The sequence below is a fragment of the Euprymna scolopes genome, chromosome 45, assembly GCF_053919585.1.
Source record: "Euprymna scolopes isolate OS-2025 chromosome 45, ASM5391958v1, whole genome shotgun sequence".
NCBI lineage: Eukaryota > Metazoa > Mollusca > Cephalopoda > Sepiida > Sepiolidae > Euprymna > Euprymna scolopes.
The window spans coordinates 24,300,066-24,311,487 of NC_136526.1; the positions used below are offsets into that span (position 1 = coordinate 24,300,066).

General features: G+C 26.3%; 1 protein-coding gene across 1 annotated transcript in view; it reads right to left on the reverse strand.

Moving 5' to 3' along the window:
• Positions 1-203: 203 nt before the first annotated feature.
• The window catches only part of LOC145269295 (matrilin-1-like), a 41,275-nt gene continuing 30,056 nt past the window's right edge, over positions 204-11,422 (reverse strand). Inside the window, exon 8 of the mRNA XM_080124982.1 lies at positions 204-727. Within this exon, the coding sequence (XP_079981108.1) occupies positions 699-727 (29 nt within the window). The 3' untranslated portion in view covers positions 204-698. The remainder of the gene's footprint in view (positions 728-11,422) is intronic.

Sequence of the window (11,422 nt, forward strand, 5' to 3'; positions counted from 1 at the left end):
CTAATTTTTATTGATTGGGGTTTGAAAACCAGCGGATGTGTCCTCTTGTATTCACTGTACATGCTCATGCATTCTACGTATTTACCCTAGCATTTCATGTTTATTTATATTACATCTAACACGGACATATACATATCGCCAAAATAAATTTCTGAATCATGGAAATAATTGTGTTCAAATTTAAAAACGAAACAACTCGGATAAACATTATCAAATAGATTTTATTGCTTTAACAAAATTGTTTTTTTTTTTAAGAAAAATATCCTTCTCATGTTCTTAATCATTGCCACTATTATCATGAGATAATTCCGAAGATAATCACGTAATATAATAATTTTGTGAGATGGGTGCTTGTATTGATAAGCTATCGATGGCTGACTCGTATAATTTCGTGTAACTTCGAGGAAATTACGAAAAAAGCCGAGCGTTTTTTGCAATGATTCTAGCATCGCAGTTAATTATTGGTTAACAAAATTAACGCTATTGAAGGAAATTGAATTTTTCGTACCAGACCAAGAGCAGTAAACATTTGGTTACACAAAAGTTCTCAAGCCTCCCATGTCTATAAAAGAAACGTGCAATGAATAATAAGATACAATTGTAAAAGAAAGGTTTTAGTTATGCACTTGGCGAATATTAATGTCGCCATCGCTTGACTTATGATAATTAGACAATTCAGCGTTGGTTCTTCTCGTGGATCAGCAGTCGTCTGGCTTTTTATCTTTTTCTGAAATAATAAAATGTAAATTATTTAGTCATTTAATAAAATGAAAATTATATAATCATTTACTAAAATGTAAATTATTTAGTCATTTATTAAAATGTAAATTATTAAGTTATTTATTAAAATGTAAATTATTTAGTCATTTAATAAAATGAAAATTATATAGTCATTTACTAAAATGTAAATTATTTAGTCATTTATTAAAATGTAAATTATTTAGTCATTAAAGAAATGTAAATTATTTAGTTATTTATTAAAATGTAAATTATTTAGTAATTTAATAAAATGTAAATAATTTGCATTTTATTGAATATAAATAATTTGCATTTGATTAAATGACTAAATAGTTTACATTTTACAAAATTACTAAATAATTTACATTTTAATAAATGATTAAATAATTTACATTTTAATAAATGACTAAATAATTTACATTTTATAAAATGACAAAATAATTTACATTTTACTAAAATGAATTATGTAATCATATAATAAAATGGAAATTATTTAGTCATTTAGTAAAATATAAATTATTTAGTAATTTTATAAAATATAAATTATTTAGTCTTTATTAAAATGTCTATTATTTGATAATTTGATAAAATATAAATTATTTAGTCATTAATGTAAAATATAAATTATTTAGTAATTTAATAAGATATAAATTATTTAATCATTAATAAAATGTAAATAATTTAGTCCTTTATTACAATATAAATTATCAAGGCATTTAATAAAACTGAAATTATTTAGTCATTTATTTAAATGTAAGTTATTTAGTCATTTAGTCAAATTTAAATTATTTAGTCATTTATTAAAATGTAAATTATTTACTAATTTAATAAAATGTAAATTATTTAGTAATTTATTTTAATGTAAATTATTTACTCATTTATTAAGCAGTAAATTATTAGTTATTTATTAAAAGGTAAATTATTTAGACATTTATAAAAATGTAAATTATTTAGTCATTTATTTAAATGTAAATTATATGGCCATTTAGTATAATGTAAAATATTTAGTCATTTATTAAAATATATATTATTTAGTCATTTAATACAATGTAAATTATTTAGTCATTAATAAAAATGTAAATTATTTGAATTTTATTAAATGTAAACAATTTGCATTTTATTAAATGACTAAATAATTTACTTTTAATGAATAACTAAATAATTTACATTTTAATAAATTCGTAAATAATGTACATTTTAAGAAACGAATAAATATTTTAAATTTTATTAAATGACTAAATAATTTAAATTTTACTAAAATGAATTATTTAGTCATATAAGTAAATGGAAATTATTTAGTCATTTAATAAAATGTAAATAATTTATTCATTTAGTAGAATATAAATTATTCAGTCATTTAATAAAACTGAAATTATTTAGTCATTTATTAAAATGTAAATTATTTAATAATTTAATAAAATATAAATTATTTAGTCATTTAGTTAAATGTGAATTGTTTAGTCATTTAATAAAATGTAAATTATTTAGTCATTTAATAAAACGTAAATTATTTTATCATTTATTAAAATGTAAATTATTTAAGAATTTAATACAAATTATTTAGTCATTTATAAAAATGCAAATTATTTAGTCATTTATTTAAATGTAAATTAGGCCATTTAGTAAAATGTGAAAATAGTAAAATTTATGAATATATGAATTATTTTATAATTTATTAAAATGTAAATTAATTAGTCATTTATTGAAATGTAAATTATTTAGTCATTTTTAAAATGTAAATTATTTAGTCCTTTAGTCAAATGTAAATTATTTAGCCAGTTATTAAAATGTAAACTATTTAGTAATTTAATAAAATGTAAATTTTTTATTCATTTATTTTAATGTAAATTATTTATTCATTTATTAAAATGTAAATTATTTAGTCATTTAGTAAAATGTAAATTATTTAGTCATTTAGTAACATGTAAATTAGTTAGTAATTTTGTGTAATGTAAATAATTTAATCATTTAATAGAATATAAATTATTTAGCTATTTAATAAAAAGTAAATTATTTATTCATTTAATAGAATATAAACTATTCCGTAATTACTAAAATGTAGATTATTTAGTAATTTATTAAAATATAAATTGTTTAATCATTTGGTAAAATATAAATTATTTAGTCAGTTATTAAAATTTAAATTATTTAGTAATTTAATAAAATGTAAATTATTTAGTCATTTAATAAAATATATAGTATTAAGTCATTTATTTTAATGTAAATTATTTTATCATTTATTAAAATGTAAATTAATTAGTCATTAAGTAAAACGTAAATTATTTAGACATTTTATATAATGTAATTTTTTTTAATTTAATAAAATGTAAATTATGTAGTCATTTACGTTTTATTAAAAACGTAAATTCTTTAGTCAATTATTAAAATGTATAGTATTTACTTATTTAGTATAAAATATAAATTGTTTAGTCATTTAGTATAAAATATAAATTGTTTAGTCATTTAGTATAAAATGTAAATTATTAAGTCATTTAGTATAAAATGTAAATTATTAAGTCATTTATAAAAAGATAAATTATTTAGTCATTTATAAAAAGATAAATTATTTAGTAAAGTGTAAATTATTTAGTCATTTAGTATAAAATGCAAATTATTAAGTAATTTAATATAATGTAAATTATTTAGTCATTTATTAAAATGTAAATTATTTAGTCATTTATTAAAATGTAAATTATTTGTTCATTTTTAAAATGTAAATTATTTAGTCATTTATTAAAATATAAATTATTTAGTAATTTATTAAAATGCAAATTAATCAGTCATTTATTATAAAGTAAATTATTTAGTCATTTATTAAAATGTAAATTAATTAGTCATTTATTAAAATGAAAAGTGTTTAGTTACTTAGTATAAAATATAAATTATTTAGTAATTTAGTATAAAATGTAATTATTTAGTCATTTAGTATAAAATATAAATTATTTTGTCGTTTACTATAAAATGTAAATTATTTAGTCATTTATTAAAATGTAAATTAATTTGTCATTTATTAAAATGTGAATTATTTAGTAATTCAATGAAATGTAAATTATTTAGTCATTTATTATAAAATGTGAATTATTTGGTAATTTAATAAAATGTAAATTATTTAGTCATTTATTAAAATGTAAATTATTTAGGCATTTAGTATAAAATGTAAATTTAAAGTCATTTAATAAAATATTAATTATTAATCCTGATGAGAGGTTTTTCTAAACTGAAAATATAAAACTATGAATAAATAAATATCTGTTTCTTTAAAGATATAACTCCACACGTTATCGTTCTTTTAATGTCACATTTTAAAGTTCCTTTGTTCAGGTGCTTGATAAAAGTGGATCTTACTTATACTACACATTCGCGCATGATCAGCGCTCTCCACTGGACTTACAGCATACAACCAAGCGGCCACAACGACATTTACTTAGAAGCTTAGTTTTGGGATAAGAGTACAATCAAAAGCACGCCTTGGAAATCTTTAGGTGTTAATGTGTATCGACTTACGAAAAGTCAATCTATTAGGGTTAAGGGTTGAGAGCTAGAACCCCTCTAAGTTACGTGCTTAGATTTAATGGCAACTTAGAAAATAGAGGAGTTGGTTAGTTAGTTATCAGGAGAGAAGATTATAGAGTTTGGGGTAGAGTTAAAAAAAAGAAAAAAGTTTGTCATTCAAAACAGACAAAGGATGTCGTCTTGGAGGTAAAGTATCTATAGGATATACCTAGCATACTAGCAGCGGTATTTTTGACCGTTTGGAGAGGAATTATAGGTACATAGTACCGTGATTTATTATTCAAGTCCGTAGTAATACAATACAATAGTGTGTGTTATTTTGTGTGTCACACTTACATCTTTTGTCTTCGAGTGACTGTCATTTAATTGTTATGACCTTTCTTTTCTTGTAATACATTTTACCAAGAATTCTTCATAAGTTTTGATTTTGGTTTCAATTCAAGCTGATGCACCCAAGTCATATGGATGTATCTTTTTATTTTTGAAATCAAGTTTAAAATATATAAAAATTGACAGAAAATTGACTATAATAATGTATATGAAATCTGCATAAATTAAAATATCATATTTAAGCGTAATTTACAACTGGGCTACACCAGGCGTCCCTGCTAGTTTTGATAAATACTTTTGCAGTTTTAACAAAATAGCTTCAATAATATCAGGGAGTCTCTATTAATGCTGAACATCTGTAGAATGCTAACATCAATTTCAATTACATATGAAAGAGTCCGCTGTGGAATTTCCACAGGTCCCACCAGTAATTATTTATTTTGTTTGAGGATAGACTATTACTAGTTCAAAAAAGGTTTCAGTATTGAAATTCATAAATTGAACTTAGCTTAGGAAAGCTCCGTTCGTAAGACAGCCTCTGTCAGAATATGGTTTTAAATGGAAAGCATCACGATAAACACTCAACTTATTATTATGAAAATCATTCGACATTAAGTCACTTTATGTATAAAACAACAACAAAAAAATTTTGAAGTCAAGAAATGTGTTAGATGGAGAGATTCTACTCTAGAAAACAATTTTTCTCCTTGTTAGAAACATTGCTCATAGAATACGAGGACTAAAGATCAAAATAAGAAAAGCAAGATTTACGAAGCTGCTGAAAATAAACTTAAGATTCACTTTTTTTATTGTTTAATTATTATTTGGAGATTCTTCATTAATTAGAAAAAAAAGTAAGACAAACGAGAGAGAGAGAGAGAGAGAGAGAGAGAGAGAGAGAGAGAGAGAGAGAGAGAGAGAGTTCCTTTGTTCAGGTGTTTCTTAAATGTGGATTTTACTTATTCTACACATTCGCGCATGAACGGCGCTCTCCACCAGACTTACAATACCAAGCGGCCACAACGACATTATGGCACATAAGAAAAGAAAAAGAAAAAGAAACTAATATATTGTATTGTTTTTTAAAATAATCTTGATGAAGGCTTTTTATAAGCCGGAAATTTGAAACTTTAAATAAATATCTGTTTATTTAAAGAAACAACTTCGCACTTCAAATCGTTCTTCAAATCTCACATTTTATATAGGCATATCTCTTTCCATACTTCGCACATTCTATAAACATGAAAAACACTAACTTTTCTAAACGAATTATTCATGCAAAATACGTCACACAACAGTATTTTTTTTAAAAATATAAATATGTTTTTATTTTATTCACAACATTTTGCTGAATGATGACACGTTTTCAATCATTTCTAACACGCATTTTTTAAAAAATATAAATATGTTTTTATTTTATTCACAACATTTTGCTGAATGATGACATGTTTTCAATCATTTCTAACACGTTTTCAATCATTTCTAACACGTTTTCAATCATTTCTAACACGTTTTCAATCATTTCTAACACGTTTTCAATCATTTCTAACACGTTTTCAATCATTTCTAACACGTTTTCAATCATTTCTAACACGTTTTCAATCATTTCTAACACGTTTTCAATCATTTCTAACACGTTTTCAATCATTTCTAACACGTTTTCAATCATTTCTAACACGTTTTCAATCATTTCTAACACGTTTTCAATCATTTCTAACACGTTTTCAATCATTTCTAACACGTTTTCAATCATTTCTAACACGTTTTCAATCATTTCTAACACGTTTTCAATCATTTCTAACACGTTTTCAATCATTTCTAACACGTTTTCAATCATTTCTAACACGTTTTCAATCATTTCTAACACGTTTTCAATCATTTCTAACACGTTTTCAATCATTTCTAACACGTTTTCAATCATTTCTAACACGTTTTCAATCATTTCTAAAACGCATTTTTAGCCATTTCTTCTAATTGGACACTCTAGAACATTTGAATTGTAAGCGCGAGTAAATTTATAAAGACCTGGCCGTCGTTCTATGCAAGCCATGATCCACGCTACAGTTCTTATCGAAAGTTTTAAGTCTGTGATACCTTTTCTCTTGAAATGACAATCCTTATTGAAGTCAGTGTATCTGTGTCTGTCTGTCTGTGTACATTTCCCTACGCAATAACTCTTTCAATTTTAAGTCTACAGACTCGAAATGTGATATACAGGGTACCGAGATTTGGAAAAATCTATGTGATTGGTTTTCGGCCAGAAATTTGGCTGTTGAAATTTTAGATATAGGTTCATTGGACAAGGATCTAACTTAATAACTTGATTTGAGCCCAAAACAATAACATTTAAGGGGTCATAATAGGGGTCAAAGTTTAAAAAAATTGACCGCTTTTTTTTTATTTGCTCAACATACACCTCCAAACACCCGGGCAACGTCGGGCTGAAATGCTAGTATATCTATAAAAGTGAAAGTATCTGTCTGTCTGTGTATCTGTGTGTCTGTGTGTCTACATTTCCCTACGCAATAACTCTGTCAATTTTTAGTCTACAGACTCGAAATTTGATATACAGGCTATTGAGATTTGGGAAAATCTATGTGATCCGTTTTCGGCCAGAAATTTAGCTGTTAAGAGGTCAAAGTTAAATGATTTGACGTTTGAGAACTCTACTAAACTCCTCCGACAATTTTGGGTGTAAACACTTGAAATTTTAGATATAGGTTCCTTGGACATGGATCTAACTTAATAACTTTATTTGAGCCCAAAACAATAAATTTAAAGGGGTCATAATAGGGGTCAAAATTTAAAAAAAATCACCACTTTATTTTTTTTTGTTTGTTTGTTTTTGTTCAACATACATCTCCAAATACCCGGGCAACGCCGGGCACCCATGCTAGTATTAGATATTTTCACTTTTACAGAAAGGTTAATATTTAGCATTTTTAAATATTATTTTTGGTTGTTATATATATATATATATATATATATATATATATATATATATATATATATATATATATATATATATATATATATATACTAGCATGGGTGCCCGGCGGCGTTGCCCGGGTGTTTGGAAATGTATGCTGAACAAAAAAAAAAAAAAAAAGTCAATTTTCTTTAACTTTGACCCCTATTATGTCCCCTTAACATTTATTGTTTTGGGCTCAAATAAAGTTATTAAGTTAGATCCATATCCAAGGCATCTATATCTAAAATTTCAAGATTTTAGACCAAAAATTGTCGGAGGAGTTTGGTAGAGTTCTCAAACGTCAAATCGTTTAACTTTGACCTCTTAACAGCTAAATTTGTGGCCGAAAACAGATCACATAGATTTTCCCAAATCTCAGTACCCTGTATATCAAATTTCGAGTCTGTAAACTAAAAATTGACAGAGTTACTGCGTAGGGAAATGTAGACACACAGACACACAGACACGTTCACTTTTATATATATATATACTAGCATTTCAGCCCAGCATTACTCGGGTGTTTGGAGGTGTATGCTGAGCAAAAAAATAAAAAGCGGTCAATTTTTTTAAACTTTGACCCCTATTATGACCCCTTAAATGTTATTGTTTTGGGCTCAAATCAAGTTATTAAGTTAGATCCATGTCCAAGGAATCTATATCTAAAATTTTAAGTGTTTAAACCCAAAATTATCGGAGGAATTTGGTAGAGTTCTCAAAGGTCAAATCGTTGAACTTTGACCCCTTAATCGCCAAATTTCTGGCCGAAAACCAATCACAGATTTTTCCAAATCTCAGTACCCTGTATATCACATTTCGAGTCTGTAGACTGAAAATTGACAGAGCTATTGCGTAGGGAAATGTACACACACAGACACACAGACAGACAGACACTTTCACTTATATATATATATATATATATATATATATATATATATATATATATATAATGTTAACCATTTAAATGAAACGTATTCGGTTTGTATATACCAACCATTATGGATTAAAAAAAATTCTCATAATTTTTTTAATGAAAACGATCTTTTTTATATAAATTTTGTAAATTTAAAAAAATCCAAAAAGTGTAGTATTATATCCAAGTACCAAATGTTAAGTTTTCTCAGTTGATTATTTATTACTTTTCAAAAGGTACGTAAATGATATAAGTTAAAATAAATTCAGTCATAATTTTTGTAACTGAGATTGAACGACAGAGTGTGTCGGTTACATGAACCATGTAAGTTGTCCAAAATAGAGTTTTTATAAGTTTTTTAAGGTAAACATCTGGAGAGTACGTGACTAAAAATGCGGCAAAAACATAATTTTGCAGACTTGTTCGTCGCAATATGAAACAATATTGTAATGGATATCTTTTGAAAAGTAATAACTGACCAACTGAGGAATCGATATTTGGAACTTGAAGAATTATTATACTACACTATATATATATATATATATATATATAAGTGGAAGTGTCTGTCTGTCTGTGTGTCTGTCTGTGTACATTTCCCTACGCAATAACTCTGTCAATTTTCAGTCTACAGACTCGAAATTTGATATACAGACTATTGAGATTTGGGAACATCTTTGTAATCCGTTTTCAGTCAGAAATTTGACAGTTAAGGGGTCAAAGTTCAACGATTTGACCTTTGAGAACTCTACCAAACTCCTCCACCAATTTTCTATATAAACATTTGAAATTTTACATATAGGTTTCTTGGACATGAATCTAACTTAATAACTTGATTTGAACTCAAGACAATAAATATTAAGGGGTCATAATAGGGGTCAAATTTAAAAAAAATGACCTTTACGGTCTCTACCAAATTACTCAGACAATTTCTGGTCCAAACATTTGAAATTTTACATAGAGTACTCAAAGATAGGGCAAGCTTTTTAATCGGTTTAGGTCGAAAATTTGAGCTCCCAATATAGAAATGTATGTTTGCATGTCTGCCTAAAACTTTCGACAGAGGCGACGGATTTTCACAAGATCAGTATCGTTTGGAAGCTCGACCTTTCAGATCACAAATACCGAAAACTTAGCTAAAAACATGAATTTCTTCACCCTCAACTGGGTACTTTTCTACGGGGAGGGGTCGTTTTTTTACCGATATTTTCCAAAGTCATCCCCTCTTTTCGATTGTCTAGCCTTAATTTAAATCTACGTCACTTCTGGTTTGACGGTAGTCGTAACAGCAAAGACGTGAGTTTTTTCCCGTTCTTTTCCTCCTTTGCGGTACGGGTTCGAGCCTGTCTTCCTACTACCACATTTTTTTTTTGCTCAACACATAACCTCCAAACACCCGAAAATAAAATTTCAGATGTAGGTTACTTGGTCATGGATCAGACATTTTAATTCGATTTGAGCACAAAACAATAAATGTTAAGGGGTCAAAAATGGGGTCAAATTTAAAAAATTGACCTCTGCGGTTTTTATCAGATTATACAGCTAAACATTTGAAATTTTACATAAATTATATTCAGACATAGCGCAAGCTTTTTAGTCGGTTTTTGGCCGAAAATTTGGCTGCCAAGGGGTAAGTGTTCAAAAGATTTGCCATTTGCAGTCTCTAGTAAACTATTCAGCCAATTTTGGATCTAAACATTTGAAATTTGACATAAAGGGTATTCAGACATGCAGCAACTTTTTAATCAGTTTTGGGGAGAAAATGTGGCTGCCAAAAGGTCAGATTGAAAGAGTTGATCTTTGCAGACTCTACCAAACTCCTTCGCCAATTTTGGGTCTAAATACTTGAACTTTTAGATCTAGGTTTCCTGAACATGAATGAAACTTTTTAGTATATATATATATATATATATATATATATATATATATATATATATATATATAGTAATACATTAACTTGAAAAATATTTTTTTCAATAATAAGACGAACATCAGGATCATAAAGCTCTACCAGATTAAGAGGAGCAAATTAAATAAATCAAAAAGATAAAGAGTAAAATAACATGTGAAATTTATTACCTTATCAGGTCATTGATAATTACAAATGCAGAAAAAAAAAGGGAAGAAACATCTTTATGCTATGACATTTCGAAGTTTAAAGAGGCGAAAACGCCGACATTATACAAAGAAATTAAGAAGCCCATCCAAACTGTTATTTAAATCAATAATACAACGCAGTCTTTTGAAAAATAGTATACGTATAGCAAAGTAATAAAATATTCGTTCATCGTTTGTCGATATTGAATTTAAAAATCTGTCCTGTTTCTATGAATTCTTCTTTTTTTAAATTCAATATCGACAAACGTTTCACATTTCTGTTTAGATGTTACTTATTAGTCTTTTCTTTATGTGGACTGACTTGATTTTCAACAAATTAGTGTCTATTTCGAAATTGTAAGTGAGAAATGGCTCCACTTCACAATCTTGACGTCTTCGCTCAGACGAATTGACGTCTTCCGTCTTTTCATTTATGTATGGTCTTATGTCAAAAGTAAATGCATTTGAATAAGAATTACAAAAATGTTACTGTTGTAATAATGCTTACTATTTGCATGAACGAAGTTTCGGTTTGTGTTTACTACAAATGCATGAATGAAATGTTATAAAAATATTTGTTTCAAATATTTCAGGTACTGAAGTTTGCGAGGCGATAGCGAGTTGGAAAAGTCAGCTAGCATATATATATATATATATATATATATTATATATATATATATATATATATATATATAATATATATATATAAGCGAAAATGTATGTATGTATGTATGTATGTATGTATGTATGTACGCTTCTGCTCGATGTCCACAAAAGGCTTCTTTCAGAGAAGCGCTCGCTCGCTTCGCAACTTCTTAAAACTTTTTATATCATCTATAAATTGTAATATCTCACACTTAACCACG